The sequence below is a fragment of the Mytilinidion resinicola genome, assembly GCF_010093595.1.
Source record: "Mytilinidion resinicola strain CBS 304.34 unplaced genomic scaffold BDZ99scaffold_7, whole genome shotgun sequence".
NCBI lineage: Eukaryota > Fungi > Ascomycota > Dothideomycetes > Mytilinidiales > Mytilinidiaceae > Mytilinidion > Mytilinidion resinicola.
In genome coordinates, this window is record NW_022985443.1 from 1,447,623 (window position 1) to 1,462,629 (window position 15,007).

At 51.3% G+C, this 15,007-nt stretch overlaps 8 protein-coding genes across 8 annotated transcripts; 2 read left to right on the plus strand and 6 right to left on the minus strand.

The window, feature by feature from the left end:
* Positions 1–466: 466 nt before the first annotated feature.
* BDZ99DRAFT_519069 (uncharacterized protein) lies at positions 467–1,089 on the minus strand (the record flags this gene model as incomplete). The annotated part of the gene is made up of 2 exons (XM_033725368.1): positions 467–779; positions 815–1,089. 2 exons carry the CDS (start codon positions 1,087–1,089, stop codon positions 467–469), a joined length of 588 nt encoding a protein of 195 aa, XP_033578788.1.
* Positions 1,090–3,173: 2,084 nt separating this feature from the next.
* BDZ99DRAFT_281250 (uncharacterized protein) lies at positions 3,174–3,752 on the minus strand. The gene has a single exon (XM_033713999.1). The coding sequence runs from the start codon at positions 3,710–3,712 to the stop codon at positions 3,329–3,331; it is 384 nt and encodes a 127-aa protein (XP_033578789.1). The 5' UTR covers positions 3,713–3,752; the 3' UTR covers positions 3,174–3,328.
* A 132-nt stretch (positions 3,753–3,884) lies between these two features.
* BDZ99DRAFT_360876 (uncharacterized protein) lies at positions 3,885–4,391 on the minus strand (the record flags this gene model as incomplete). Its single annotated transcript, XM_033714679.1, has 2 exons — positions 3,885–4,181; positions 4,233–4,391. Coding segments are annotated over 2 exons (456 nt in total), but the record flags the coding sequence as incomplete, so codon positions are not given.
* Positions 4,392–5,718: 1,327 nt separating this feature from the next.
* Positions 5,719–7,204, minus strand: BDZ99DRAFT_281263 (uncharacterized protein). Its single transcript, XM_033714000.1, has 2 exons — positions 6,393–7,204; positions 5,719–6,335 (listed from the first exon to the last, which is right to left on the minus strand). Exons 1-2 carry the CDS (start codon positions 6,979–6,981, stop codon positions 5,914–5,916), a joined length of 1,011 nt encoding a protein of 336 aa, XP_033578791.1. The 5' UTR covers positions 6,982–7,204; the 3' UTR covers positions 5,719–5,913.
* Positions 7,205–8,227: 1,023 nt separating this feature from the next.
* BDZ99DRAFT_384452 (uncharacterized protein) lies at positions 8,228–9,212 on the plus strand (the record flags this gene model as incomplete). The annotated part of the gene is made up of 4 exons (XM_033715379.1): positions 8,228–8,268; positions 8,348–8,499; positions 8,559–9,005; positions 9,091–9,212. The coding sequence occupies 4 exons, from the start codon at positions 8,228–8,230 to the stop codon at positions 9,210–9,212; spliced, it is 762 nt and encodes a 253-aa protein (XP_033578792.1).
* A 304-nt stretch (positions 9,213–9,516) lies between these two features.
* On the minus strand, positions 9,517–12,303 carry BDZ99DRAFT_569786 (uncharacterized protein; the record flags this gene model as incomplete). The annotated part of the gene is made up of 3 exons (XM_033727921.1): positions 12,080–12,303; positions 9,649–10,275; positions 9,517–9,622 (listed from the first exon to the last, which is right to left on the minus strand). The coding sequence occupies exons 1-3, from the start codon at positions 12,187–12,189 to the stop codon at positions 9,517–9,519; spliced, it is 843 nt and encodes a 280-aa protein (XP_033578793.1). The 5' UTR covers positions 12,190–12,303.
* On the plus strand, positions 12,224–14,211 carry BDZ99DRAFT_461806 (uncharacterized protein). Its single transcript, XM_033719701.1, has 6 exons — positions 12,224–12,408; positions 12,470–12,720; positions 12,785–12,960; positions 13,057–13,601; positions 13,651–13,865; positions 13,916–14,211. The coding sequence occupies exons 2-6, from the start codon at positions 12,550–12,552 to the stop codon at positions 14,039–14,041; spliced, it is 1,233 nt and encodes a 410-aa protein (XP_033578794.1). The 5' UTR covers positions 12,224–12,408; positions 12,470–12,549; the 3' UTR covers positions 14,042–14,211.
* On the minus strand, positions 14,038–14,987 carry BDZ99DRAFT_281292 (uncharacterized protein). The gene is made up of 2 exons (XM_033714001.1): positions 14,770–14,987; positions 14,038–14,687 (listed from the first exon to the last, which is right to left on the minus strand). The coding sequence occupies exons 1-2, from the start codon at positions 14,794–14,796 to the stop codon at positions 14,241–14,243; spliced, it is 474 nt and encodes a 157-aa protein (XP_033578795.1). The 5' UTR covers positions 14,797–14,987; the 3' UTR covers positions 14,038–14,240.
* Between the last annotated feature and the right edge of the window lie 20 nt (positions 14,988–15,007).

Genomic DNA, 15,007 nt, shown 5'->3' on the forward strand with positions numbered 1-15,007 from the left:
GGTAAGAGGTCTGGCAATATGATCCAATTCTGTCTCATTTGGGTTTCCAAAAGCGTATCGGGGGCCTTCAAACAGTGCTAAAAAGGCGTACTGTAGGCCATTCTCCTCCGTTTTTCGTTTCCATTAACACAGACCAGCGTCCCGTGGCTACATATATCTGCTTTTGAACCTGCTTCTCTTCTCTCTCTCTCTCTCTCTCACTGGAAAGCTCCTTTCTTCATCGGGCCGTGATTTCCATCTTCGGCTGTCGCTCTCCCGTCCCTAACAGCTATCTCAGCAATAAGTCCAACGTCAGCAGCCTCTTGATTGAGCTCGCTATGAGATTGCCGTTGTCCACCCAATGATGCCCAAAGTCAGTGCGACACGCGGCATTTCTCCTTGTCATAATCATTATTTTATATAGAACTCAAGGCAAAGACTACAGTAGGTGGGTTTCACCTCTTCTGTTGATTTCTATAAGTTCAAGCTATTGCTTGTGATGTCTAGGACCGTTGTCCCTATCGCCCCAATGGCCCATCGATGCCCAATGAAGGTCAAGGTCGAATTCTGCAATGCCTGCACTGGCACCATGATAAGTCCCTATCGGGATCGTATTGAATACTCCCCAAGCGGTAGCATAATCTTGCCCAAGCCCGATGATGGTGCTAACGATCCATAGATAGAGCGCGTTTCGCATAGCTGACTTGGTGAAGATGTACATGATAGGTTGTGCGAGCACGATCAGGGCCTTGATGTTTGTACGCACTCGCTCCTCTGATTCTTCATGCTGACGTTGGATCCTAGTGGCGAGGTTAAATGAAGAGCCCAGACCTACCAGAACTCATCCCATTTCCCTCGATGCTCTTCGGTCATTATCAAGGTCTTGAAAGGGCCATGTCCATTTTCACAAGACCCTTTTCTGACAAAGATAGTCTCCTTTTTGGCAATCCAACACTCCAAGCACAGCCCATTGCTACCTTCACCAATGCTACTGATTCTCTTCTGAAGGTTCTTGATGATCTCATCCCGCCTCATTGCCGGGCTTGTACAGATGCAATTACCTGAGCAAACCGAGCTGGTGGTCTCCGGCAGTTGGGCAACTTTCTGCATGATGGAAGAAAAGTTGAGACGGTTAAGGCCAAGGATGAGAGGCCAGAGTCCAGCTTGTCGAAGTACCTCCAGTACTCGCCAATGATGAAGTGGACACAGGGAATTGAGCGGCCGTCGGTGAATTGGAAGTTTACGAACGACTCAATGCCAGACTCGAAAGTCCACGGAACAATCTGTCGAAAACTCAGACGACGTTGCTCGATGCGTGCTATACAAGACTTTAGTATTTCTCAACACCAACTGATCATGCCACGCTAGGCACGAAAAAGGTGGCACACTCGTCTTACTTAATGTACTCTGTCTGTGTGTACACCTGTCTGCCACTACATGGAGTGCTTCAACAAGCTTTCACATAGCCCAAGGCGAAGAGCAACTACCTTCTTTCGATTTCTGAAAATGCATTGAAGAAACCCAAGCAGTGGCAGACAGGTGTACACACGAGGCAGCTTGTTCTAGAATTAGTGTGCCACCTTTTCCATGCCCCGCGTGCATGCCTAGATGCTTACCAGCTAGATCTTCCATGAGGTGCTCATGACCAGCGCAAGCGACGCGAATATCAACAGTACGAAAGCGGTCGAAGACAAGAGCTCCCGTAGTCACCCTGAACGCTCCCGGGAGACGCAGAGCAAACGTGACGTATAGAAGAGCCTCGTGTTCTTCCTCGTAGGCTTGGGGTAGGTATGAGGCTAGCCAAACAAGAGCCTATGACTTGACGGATGCCGCGCAGTCGTATTTATGGCAGACAGTCGCAAAGTCCACTAGATCTGCTAGGCTGATGACTTCCGGGACTTGGGCATCGAAGTGAAGGACCCTGCAGAGCAGCGTCATGGCGGCTTCGTTATCATCCGGTAAGGGGACCTCTCGCGGCTATGCGGAGGACAAGTCTTCCAATGTACGTCAGCATATATTTAAGAGTTTTGACGGAGCAGAGACTGACCTTGGCTCTCTGTGAATCCATCAGTGAACATGGCTCTGAATACCGGCGACGCAAGTGTAAGGGCTTTTGAGGATATAAGGAGGCGAGTACTGCCGTCACCGGGGGACAGAATAACGTCGCCGTTATCCAAAGCTATTGTCTCCTTTGGTTTGTCGGGCGGCCTGCCATCTTGGCAGCCAGTAACACGTTTCTATTCACTCCTCTCAGCTTTCAATGTACAGCTGAAGACTCAGCTCACTCGAACACAGCTGAATGCTCAGCTTGACTGGTGCTTGCCACCGTTGCCACCGTTGCCACCTGCAAACCTCTCTTCTCTCTTCACTATATAGTCTCTCGTTACAACCTCAATACAATTGATGCTTCCTTCACTGATTCTTTGCCCTTCCTACGCCAGCTGCCACATCTGGCTCGGTAGTGTCCATGATGGTTGTTGAGGTCCGAGAGGATGCGGTGGCGAATGTAGGAAGGAAAAGAGGAGCAGGTTTAACAAGCAGATAGAAGAAGCCACGGGACGCTGGTCCGTGCTGATTGAAATGAGAGATGGAGGTGATTGGCCGATGGTGCACTGTTTTGGCACTGTATGAGGCCTTCCGATACACTTTCATAAATTCAAGCGAGGCGGAAGCTGATCTTACTGGCAGACATTGCACCTCACTGGGGCACCTCACGCAGCGGCAGACAGCTGTACACGCTCATGTCAATAGGTTTTCTAGAAGCTCTACACCTAGCTGAGGAGATGGGTGTTGTTCGACTTGTTGTTGATATAGCTGCTGGGGACGGGGGAACAATGGCCGAAGATGATATGACGGCTCGATGAAGACAGGAGCTTTTCAGCGAGAGGGAAAGAAGAGGAGCAGGTTCAAATGCAGATGGATGTAGCCACGGGACGCTGGTCTGTGTTAATGGAAACGAAAAACGGAGGTGAATGGCCTACAGTACGCCTTTTTGGCACTGTTTGAGAGCCCTCGATACGCTTTCGGAAAACCAAATGAGACAGAATTGGGTTCTCTTGCCAGACCTCTTACCTCACTGGGGCAATTCATGCAGTGGCAGGTGGTTGTCTGCACTTGGTTGCAGCGGTCTTTTTTAAGGTCGTCTCACACAAATACACATGGCATAGAAAGGCTTACAATGAAAATTATGAGGACTTCCAATCGATTGAATGCGCTAAATTCTAGTTAAAGGATTGGAGCCTTCGGAGAAATGGGTCGGTATCGCTAAAAGCCTTCGTGGTAGTTTCCGTATCCAGCGAGTCCGAAGCGTGAGCTGTGCTCAATGTTTAACGCGGCAACTGTTGTTGTCTTAGAACTGTCTTCCCTCCTTCCAACAGTCGAGGCAGAGACCTTTGAATTGCTTTCTAGCTATTTCCAAAGCTTGCAGAAGAGCCCTTCGTAGTCCTTCATCGCGGGGTGGACACGCTAACTCGTTGCCTTCTTTGCAACTACAGTTTAGGATCAAGCACGCAGGGTTTGAGACTGAAGGTAGATCAACGATCTTTTGCTCCATCTCCGAAAGCGACAACTTGGAAACGCAATCCAAAGGCGGCCAGAGGTCAGCGCTCTCCAGGACATCAAGATACCGACCGACGTGATAGTGCATACAAGGAGTCTCTCCTAGGTACTTCCTGGCCAGTTTTATGGGTTTGAACACAGTCTTTTCGAAGGCAATGGCTAGCTGTGTGCGCATATTCAGTCGCTCTGTCGCAAGGTGTGCTGAAACAACTGATCAGTATAGATTAGAAGAAGACTTTGACGGGCACAGGCTTACCAGCTATGCACTCGAAAACAACATTAGATCCACTTCTACTACAAGTAGCAACAGTATCAATCTGCGTTGGAAGTTCTTTGACCAGAATTTCAGTGAGTTCCATGAAAGGCTCCGGAAGATCAAGTCCATATGTCACAGATAGAAGCTCTTCGAAGCCTTTTTCGCAAGCCTGTGGCAGCAGAGCAGAGACCCAGACGTTACCATAGAACCTGAAGGGAGTAGCGCAGTCGTATTTGTCGCACAAGATCGTGAGTTCAACCAAGGAGTCCATATCAAGTTCGGCTGGAATTGCGTTGGTGTCGAAATGCAGGATTCGGCAAAGCAGCTCCATAGCCTTCTTGTTGTCGTCGGGTAGGGGGACGACCCGTGGCAAACTGGGGGAGAGATCCTTGAACCCGTAAGTACAAATAGCTATAAGTTATGATGTATAAACCATTACCTGGCCCTCAGCAAACCCGCCGGTGAACATAGCTCGGAAGACCGGCGAGACCATTGTGAGGATATTCGATGCCACAAGAAGGCGTGCAGACGGCTCCCCGTCACCCCCGCCCAACTCGAAGATCACATCGCCGTGCTTGTGGAGGACGATCATCGGCGCGGTGCCGCCAGGCTCGGGGTTGCCCATCGTGGTTGGTGTTGATTGAAGGCGCGGCTGTCCGTGATGGCGATGATGTCGGAGAAGCTTCGAGGAAAGGTATCTAGAAGCAAACGGAAAAGCTTTTGGCCGTCATGTGGCCTACGCGCTAGTGGAAGAGGTGAATAAATAGGGTCCGTGCTTATCATTTCACTTGTCACAGGCGTTCGCCCAGATTTCGATGGCAGCCGAAGTGAAGTTGGCAAGTAGACGGCACTGGCAGAGTGCCTTCACCTACCTCACAGACCCCGGAAAAGAGAGAGAGCTGGATTATATTGAGGACGTGAAAGGACCTCTCACAGCGCTGAACACATGTATGCACATTCTCATGGGCAAATTGGAGTATCTTAGGTGCGCTTTCTTGCTTGTAGTATTTTAGGAATTCTAAGGAATCTACACACCTGCACACTACCGTCTAAGGTCCCCTGATGAGCTTGAGGGGTGTTCCAAAAGCAGGATTTTCGTCTTGTTTAGATTCTTCAAAATACCTTGAAGCCCCACATGCAGTGGCAAGAGGGTGTACACTTCATGCCTAAATATAAACTTGAGTGCTCGCAGAAGAACAATTCGTGGTGTCAATGTGCCACACGGCACAATGTCCTATCGTACGACTGTCTTCCGGTCTTCACACAGTCCAAGTAGAATCCGATGATGACGTGCTCAAGAGCTGGGATGCGTAGTTGGAGATCTCCGGTGATTGTATCCCGAGGGCTCTGTCGAACGCAGATTGCACACTGCTCGTTTTTGCAGTCAGGATTTTTGGAAGGTGGGAGAGCTTTGACGATGGCTTTGACCTCGGAGAATGGCCAAACACCACAAATTGCCAATCCGCCGAGAAACCGGCCTGTGGTAGTGTGGCCACATTTCTTCGACTGCTCATCCACATCGTCTCCGTTAAACCAGGTGTGGTAGGAAACAGCATGCTCAAAGATGCTGAGGAGTTGCAAGCGGGTGTCTGCCCGTTCAATCTCTCGGCGCACTGAGGGGCAATGCCAGATCTCGTTATCGCGCTTCTGGAAAGCGTGAAAGCTTACCTAGCAAGTCGTGGAATGTCTCCGTCTAATCTGAATGCCGAGTGTTGGGTCGAATTGTCTGAGTTCGTTCGAGCTGTAACTTCCTAGTAAAGATCTGAGCGGCTTGGGAAGGTCGAGGACGTAGATAGCGAATATTAGCTCCCCGACTTGGTCTTCATGGCGAGCAGATACCATGAGCGCAGAAACCTAGAGAGTCTCATAGGCGGTTAATGGTACAGAGCAATCGTATTAATCGGAAAGCACTGCAAGATCGATTAGAGTGCTGAGGCCATTTTTCTTAGAAAAAGACAGCATCGATGGAATCCAGGAATTGGCAGACAAGTGCACACCTGTCTAAGGTAGCCTGCAGTGCTTAATAATTTCTTAAAGACAATCGATTTTATAATTCCAAGATACTATGGACAGATTCCAGGCAGTTGCAGACAAGGCTTAAACGGTCTACAATTTCTTGTTCAGTGCTTCACGCGGCACTCCTGCATATCGTAGGCTTCCCTTCCTACCCTCCAACAATCCAAGCAGATGCCAGTGGTGGCCTTATCAATAGCTTGGAGTCCTGCACAGAGAGTTGGTATGATGCCATCGGGGCTGGTTTTTTGGAGATGGCATCCCCCCTCCCAAATCTCACACTCGCAGGTATCAGAACGAGGTAGGGAAACCTTGTCCAGTATTTTCAAGATTTGGGGGATTGTGAAGGCCTGGAGACGGCGCGAAAGAGGCCATAAGCCAGCTGCACTCAGGCTATGGAAGTAGTCTGTGACGGTACTGCGTTGACATTCGCGGGTCGTGTAGGGGCCGTCGAGAAAGGGGATCATGACACTTTCGAAAGCTTCGAGCACCTTTTGAATTCGTTCTGCTCGTGCTTCTTCCAAGGTTTCTATCATGATTCGTGAGTATGTACTTACTGGGGGCAAATCGACACTCGGCTACTGACCTGGTAGGGAAGCCTGGAATAATTCGGGGTCTCCCTCGTACCCAGGAATCGCGTTAGCGACTTCAATTTTTACTAGGCGGTTCTTGACAAGGTGTTCGGTAAGCTTGAAAAAATTCTCTGCAAGGTCGAGGCCATATGTAATGAACAACAGCTTTTCAAATCCTTCTTCAACAGCGCGAGGTAGCAGCTCAGTGGTCCAAATCATTCCCCAAGGTTGGACTGCGAGGACACAGTCGTATTTGCCGCATAAGATTGTGAGCTCAACTAGATGATTCATACCCAGGGCCTTAGGCACATCTTGATGCTTATGATGGATGATCTGACAGAGAAGTGTCATCGCTAACACACCGTCATCTGGAAGCGGTATTACTCGTGGGGAGGTAGCTGATAGATTATGGCCCTCGGCAAACCCGTGAGTGAACATGGCTTCGAAGACCGGAGAACTTAGGATGAGAACTTTAGAAGAAACTCTTATTCGAGAAACGGATACGTCGCCATCTCCAACCAGAAATATAACATCGCCGTCCTTGTCAAGAATGATGTCAGTCATTTCGGGCGACTTTTCATTATTTTCCGGGGTGGTGTCCATCTTGAAGGGATTGTTCGTCGATTTTGCTGCTGGTATGGACGTTCGCGTTGAGTGTGTGGTGTGTAAGAGCAGGCGGCTGCGAGAGATGTTCTTATACTGCAGCCTGCTTCTGTACCGCTGGTACAATAACGAACTAGAATTTTGACTACATGGGTGTGCAACGCAGGTACCAAAGTGTCAAGGCGATCACAACCTTGTTACGTGAAGCTAGTACCGAAGATGAGTCGATGGGTTCTGGATTAGTTTTGGGAAACGTCGCTCTTTGGCGAGCGAATCGACCATCTTCATACCAGATCAGGCAGGCAGGCAGGCAGGCATGCTCTTAGGACAAAGTATGAATACCACCGTGTTTTCATGGATGATTCCTTCACTTGATCGCAATTGGTAAGAATCAGCCTGCAATTACGATCACGTGATGGAATCTCCGATGAAACCACGGTGGTATTTCAAAGCATGAGAATCAATCTTAGAGAGCATAAACGACTTACGACTAGGATACTAATATGTTCGAATTCTGTTTGAAATTCTTTCAATTCTTCAAAAGTACTTATATACCTTTGTACTGAAAGGGGGTGGCGCTCATACATCGGAGGTTCGTCGGACAGAACATAATTCGGGGGTACCCCGGAGGAGATTAACGGCAGTACGAAGCAATGCCGAAGCGGCATCATCGGCTGCCGACGAGGGATGAATCGGAGGAGGAAGAGAGAATTATCGCGAATGCTGACTGTTTTGAGGCGGGTGTCCTCGTTTGCTAATGAGCCTTCAAGGCAGCTGAAAGACTGCGAAACTCAAGATAGTGGATTAGGAGGAATTCAAGGTGCTTTGGGGATCTGTTATCCATTAAGGGAAGCGTGGAGACTGAGCGGGGAGCGCATATAATTCTAAAAAATCAGCGCGATGGTTCGACGCCTGACACTTAAAGAATGGAGCCGCGGCAGTCATAGCAGCGGCGGCCATAGCAGCGGCAAGCTCGCTGACTGTCTGTCCGTGGGAGTAGTAATGATTGGAGTTGTGGAGTGACATGTTTGAGTGGCTCCGAGGGGCCCCGAGAAAAAGCTCGATTGCGGTGGCTTATGAACAACCCACGTCATGCACTCGAGCTCCTCCTCCAACTTTCTTTTACATATAAGTGCGCGCATGCTCACGACCGCCTCCACTCTCCATCCATAATATCCCCATACGACTTCAATTGGCACTAGAATCCTCGATACCCAACTCTATTCACTGTACTAGCTCTGCAACTATGAAGGTTATCACGAAAGAAGAGGAGGCGGCGCATTACAAGTACGAGCTCCTCGACACCCCGCGGACCACATATGAGGTCGTAAATCAGTCAGTGCAATTGCTAACATGAAGCAAATAGTGCGACAGTGAAAGGCGGCGTATTCGGAATGGCCTTGGGCACAGCAGTCGGTGGACTTGGTGTATTCGCTGCATCGAAGAGATTCCACGGCTTCCGCCAGCTCACCGTTCCCTTCCGAGCTTTCCTGGTAGCTTCATCCGGCACATTTACCGGTAAGCCCTTCCCTTTCACGATTTCTCAGGATGATCAGTACTAATTCCATTGTGTGCAGGTATCATCTCCGCCGACCGCGCCTCACGGTCCTGGGACATCGCCCACAACGCCGACAAGCGCCGCTGGGAGCAAGAAGTCGCCGAGCACCACCGCATGCTCGAAGCCAACAAGACGCGCGGCGAGCGCCTGACAGACTGGGCGACCGAGAACCGCTACCCCATCATCTTCGGCTCATGGGTGGCGTCGATGGGCACGTCGTGGGCCATTGTCAGCCGAAACAAATACCTGACCGGCGCGCAGAAGCTCGTGCAGGCGCGTGTGATTGCGCAGGGCCTGACCGTTGCGGTGCTGCTCATCAGCTTTGCATTCGAGTCGAGTGATAAGAGCAAGGGCAAGGGCAGATGGGAGACGGTCAAGGTGCTGGATCCGAACGACCCGACGCACAAGCATCTGATTGAGAAGCGGATACATCACGAGCGGTACGAGGGCGAGGACCAGTGGAAAGGTGCGTACACATCCCGGGAGCTTACTCAGCGGCTGCATGGCTTAGCGTTGATGACTAAGTTTGATCATGCCTGACTTGCTTGTAGAAATGGTTGAAGCGGAAGAGGAGAGGATAAATGAGAGAAAACGAGCTATTAAAGAAAAGGAGGAGGCGGATGCGAAAGCTAGGGAGTCGAAGCAACCGAAGAAAGAGAATGTCACGGCTTGATCTGCTGCTCTCAAGCTAAGACAGATACCCGTACATACCGGATTCCATTCTTTTTCCCTGGATTCAATTTCATCCGTCGCTTTAGCGCTCTAGAGGACTTCTAGAAATGGCGTTTATGGGTCTCAAGTCATTTTCAATGTATACAATTACCAGGCTGTAATTTCTTTTTCGGAAAATAAGTCATAGGCAGGCCACACCAATCGATGTCTTGGGCCATGAATTTTCTATTGAACCCTTCTTTGCTAATTCGCTGTTGCTATTGTAGTTCGCAGATCTCCTTAACCATCATCTCAATCTGACGGCTCTAGCGCATCTCCAAATCCTTCGGCTCATCCGCGTTGAGCTCGATGAAATGCTCACAAAACCGCTCCATAGCCAGACCGCCCCAGCTCCCAGCCTGGGCCAACCATCTATAATTGGTTCCAGCTTCGCATACGGAGTAACAGCTCCAGGTCCAATCTCCCCACCCTTATGAACGCGATCCAACCTGACCAGATTCAGCGCCGTGTCCTGGGGCAAAGTCCCCAAGTGCTTCAAGTCATCCGCGGCGGAAAAGTCCGCCACCACCGCGGGGAACATCATCCATTTTTTCTCGCTCCAGGTTGGATCCGGCGGCCGGAACAACACATTGACATCGCGCAACCCGTGCAACCCGTTCAAGCTGAGTAGGTGTTTCATCGGCAGCATTCCACTCCCTAGGCGCTGGATGCGGCTCCGCTCGTCCAGAGGAAGTGTAGCAAGAAGCTCCATCCAGGCGCAGCCGCGGCTGTATTCAAACAAACCGCTGATAGTCAGTGGCGAGGATACGATGTGTAGGATATCCTCTGCGTAATTGAAGTAAATCTGGAGCGGGGGGTTGGCGTGGGGTTGGATTGTTAAGAGGTTGTTTTCTGTGGCGGCGATGCGAAGGGCTTCCGTGCGGCATTCGGAGCACGCATGGAAGATAGCGGGGATGTTGAGGTTGGTGAAGTAGCCGTGGCAGTTTTGATACAGGTAAACAATACGGGAAGTGGGCGTTGCGAATTTCCAGATGCGGAAGCGGAGCTCTGGCGGAAGCGGAGCTCTGGAGGGAGCTGGAGGAATTGGGGGAAGGTTGTTGGTGGGGCTCCGAGGGGGGTGGCGAAAGACATTTTGGTTGTTGTTGAGGGAGTGATGAGGGATGGAGGTGTTGTGGTGGTTTGGTGGAAGCGTTGCAGGTAATAATATGGGAAATTGGTGCACTGACTAACTGATGAATGTACAGGATTTGAGCTCTTGGTGAGTATGAATATGAACAGTGGACAGGTGAATGTCTCAAACGCTGTGGATGGTGAATTGATGATGATTTTCTTTGGTGTGATCTCATCTCTCTCCATCACATGAAGACTCTATCTGCGTATAGAGACTCGGTATGATTAGGCTGATACCCTAGAGATAATGGTGTCCTATTCCGGCGGCAAAGGTGTCGAATGGCCAAAGTATCCGTCACACATCACCCCATGGGGACGACTAGAGACTTCAGGCTGAGGATGTCAGTCTCATTGATCAGGTGACACCCTACCCAATAGAATAACTCTTAGCAATATGAAAAGAGTTGATCTCAGAGCATGCTGAAAGGCTCTTGTGGGTTCTTGAGTGGATGCATTGCATGTCTTCTGCTGAAGGTTGAGATTCGGATGGGCGGCGTCAATACACATGGATTCTGAGCTGAAAATCAGACTTCTGACAGAAGGATCCATAAATCGCTTGTATATCGGGCTTAGGTAAACTCAAGGATGAAATCATCAAGAATTGGTGGATTAGAGAGATGTCAAGTATATGAGACGGCGAATCAGAGCTTGGAATTGAAATGCTTTAGGATGCCCAAACGTGGTCTAGTCCGAGTGTTGAGCCTTATACCAATTCGTCCAATACTCGACCTGGATGAGGATGTTGAGCTTTTACAATGAGAGAGTTGATGTTGAGGAAGCAGATTGCGCCTCGAGGTCAGAGAGAAGCTTCAATAGAAATGGCATGCCCAGGGCATTCAAAACTCTAAAGTCGCTTCAATGCCATCATCTCCGCTCTTTTCCGCCGCAGACAGGGAGAAACCTTTCACGATTCCAATTCTCATGCACATGAATCCGAAGCCCTCCGTCCTAGTTTCCGATTCCGGAAGATGAAGCCGAGATCTGATCAAGCCGATATACCGGAGAACGAGGCCCAGAGCACTGTCCTATATACCGACCGAAGCGGCTCCGACTGCACTTAGAGCCGAGCTATCCACGAGGAGATATCTCGCAGCGTGAGACGGCACCGAAGAATGCACGAAAGAGTTCCAGAGCTTCCCCGGACAGCGGATCGAAATCCACCCACCTCAACCGTGTTTCTTACCAGTTTGGGTCTCTGAGCGTTCCTGGTGATGCCTGACGCCGCTGGACCGCGCTGGACCTCGTGATAGGCCGCTACTTTCACCTCAAGAAGGCAATAGTTTCCGCACTATGGCTGTTGTTTGTCGAAGCGGTTTGTTTCTGCATCTGGCCTTCCGAAGATTCTACATATTCCCTACTCTACTTCAACAGTGAGCTAACGATAAACACCCTGATGTCTCCCAGAAGGGACTATCAAGCCCGCACTTGGTATTCCAATTGGCTGGAGCTTGGAGATTCCGCTAGACCGAAGAATGTCCCTGCATTGTACACCCAGCGGGATCTTTGCTAGTATCCCGCTACCAGAACCAGTGAATGGTACTTTCAGTGACTTCCCCCGGGTTTCCTCCGCGTAGGGGTCAGTTCAGACTAATGCAGATGAAGTGCTTAATATCTGTGCCGTCTATCAACCACGGCAATATATGCAGCTTGCGGGCTTAAACGGCAATTAATCGTGTGAAACATGAACCTCAGACTTACGACATCTGTAGACACGGCCTTCTACCATTCGCCGCAACCCCGCTGCCCCGCACGGCCAACGAGAGGGGCTTTGGCTGGTGCTCCGCCCGTGGCTCGTCGATGGGCTGCATCGCGAAGTGGGGAAGCTAAAGCCGGCGGTTTCTGGAGGGACAAATTCGGGATTCGATAGACAACAATGTGGGCTCTTTGTCTGGGCCTTGAGGGGTAGTCATGGTGAGTAAGGGTGATATAAAAGCAGGCATCGCGCAGAGCAATCAGGCCACATTATCTCTTCAAGCTTCTTGACATCCCGTTAGTCTCAGACGTCACCCTTCACCGTGTCCAAAGAGGTAAGCAAATCATGCCGCAACCCTCCGCGGTGGCCTGTACTGACATCACCCCTTGCATTAGATATAGCTACAGCTGCCCACGCAAAGGCAAACACCACAACTTCTCGTTTCCGAGCTTCTCCAGCTTGTCCTTCTTTCACAATGGTATTTGCCCGCTCAGTTCAACGCCTTGCGCGCCCTGCCTCCTCCATACTCTCCGCGAGATCTGCACCCCGCATTGGAGCTCCCTTTCTCCGCCAACCACCAAACGGAGCGCGAGGGCTAACAGCAACTTCACGTCAACAGGGCAAAGTTCTGCTTGTACTTTACGACGTAAGCTCTCCCCAGTCCAATTGACCGCTCTTGCAGCTCGGGTCGGTGTTGACGATGGTTGCAGGGCGGCGTCCACGCCGAGCAAGAACCCCAGCTTCTGGGTACCACCGAGAACGAGCTGGGCATCCGGAAATGGATTGAGGAGCAAGGCCATACTCTCGTCACCACCTCGGATAAGGAGGGCGAAAACTCCAAGTTCGACCAAGAGCTGGTTGACGCTGAAGTGATCATCACCACACCGTACGTGTACCCCGCTCGCACCCTGCATGAAACCAATTCCAAGACCCACTCCTGCGCATGAGCGTCACGGCAGTTGCTGATACTGTATCATCATAGATTCCACCCCGGCTACCTCACCGCCGAGCGTCTCGCCAAAGCCAAGAAACTGAAGATTGCTATTACTGCTGGTATCGGTTCTGACCACGTCGACCTCAACGCCGCGAACAAGACCAATGGCGGCATCACTGTTGCTGAGGTCACTGGCTCCAATGTCGTCTCCGTCGCTGAGCATGTCGTCATGACGATCCTGACCCTGGTCCGCAACTTCGTCCCTGCCCACGAGCAGATCCAGGCTGGCGACTGGAACGTCGCCGCTGTCGCGAAGAACGAGTATGACCTGGAAGACAAGGTCGTCGGCACCGTGGCGGTTGGCCGCATCGGTGAGCGTGTCCTGAGGCGTCTCAAGCCCTTCGACTGCAAGGAGCTACTCTACTTCGACTACCAGCCGCTATCTCCGGAGGTGGAGAAGGAGATTGGCTGCCGTCGTGTGGACAGCTTGGAGGAGATGTTGGCACAGTGTGACGTCGTTACCATCAACTGCCCGCTGCACGAGAAAACCCGAGGACTGTTCAACAAGGAGTTGATCTCCAAGATGAAGAAGGGTAAGAAAGCTCCCCGGTGTTGACTGGGGCGTCACTAACGGCATGCTAGGATCATGGCTCGTGAACACTGCTCGTGGTGCCATTGTTGTGAAGGAGGATGTCGCTGATGCCCTCGCATCCGGTCACCTCAGGGGATACGGTGGTGACGTGTGGTTCCCACAGCCCGCCCCCAAGGACCACCCTCTCCGATACGCAAAGAACCCATGGGGAGGCGGAAACGCTATGGTGCCCCATATGTCCGGTACCTCGATTGATGCGCAGAAGGTATGTCCAACCCGACAAATACACCAACGCTAGATGCTAACTACCCATAGCGATATGCTGCTGGCACCAAGGCAATTCTGGACGAATACTTCTCTGGCCGTCTAAAGTACAGGCCTCAGGATCTGATCGTGCACGCGGGCGACTATGCCACCAAGGCATACGGCCAGCGAAAGTAGACGAGTTTCTAGCATTTAGTTTTGGGCTGTAAGTGAAAGTGGTGTTCTTCAGGTTGAACAACGGGTTTTCTCAATATGGAGGGTCATGGTTCTAGCAAATACCTTGAATGTAACGCAAACTCAATCCAAATGCTATGCTTGACAATTTTATGTACCAAGAGGGGTATATGCGTCGCTCGCCACTTTTATGCCACCGTGATCACCGCGAGTTCCTAGGTGTCGTGTCTCCCTCATCGTCGCTGTCGTCTTTGAAGCCCTCTTCCAGATCCCGACTTAGCCGTCGGTCTTCCTCGCCAACACCGCTCCTCCGCCGCTCTAGCGCTTCCCGCCGTCTTTCGTCAATGTCAAAGCCGACCATGCCTTCGCCCTCTTCGTCGTCAAATAGTTCGTCCTCATGATTATCACTGGCGTAAGAGCCGTCCACCACAGCGTGTCTTCGCCGCCAGCTCGAGGGGACGAAGAAGGCGTATAGAGCGTCCGAAGCCCGTTGCCGTAGTGAAGATGTGCCGGAGGAGATCGAATCTAGCCCGCCTTGAACAGGTAGGTATTGGTTGTAGCGGTGTCTGTGGCGGCGCACAAAGGGCAGGACGAGGTGCGTGAGGAGAAGGTAGACGATGAGCGAGACGAGGGCGGGCACGAGGATTGTCTGCGCAAGTAACTGTCAGCTTGGTGCTATTCTATATACTCCCCCGGTGGACTCCGGGTTGGCGCTGGCGCGAATGCCATACCTTCAGGAATCCCAAGAAGCCCGACATGGCGGATGCAGCAGCCTGGGCGGCGTAATGGTTCGGACGGCGGGTACCTGCAGAGGCGGTCCGAGGCGTGGACGAGCTGGCGTCGTGGAGAGTGAGGGCTGGCTGAGTCGTGGTTTGCGGAGTGTTCGCTGGAGCTTGGCAGATGGCTCAATCTCAGGGGTGGCGCATGGGGATCAGTGGACGGCTCGACAACCTCAAACCCCCCTTCCCC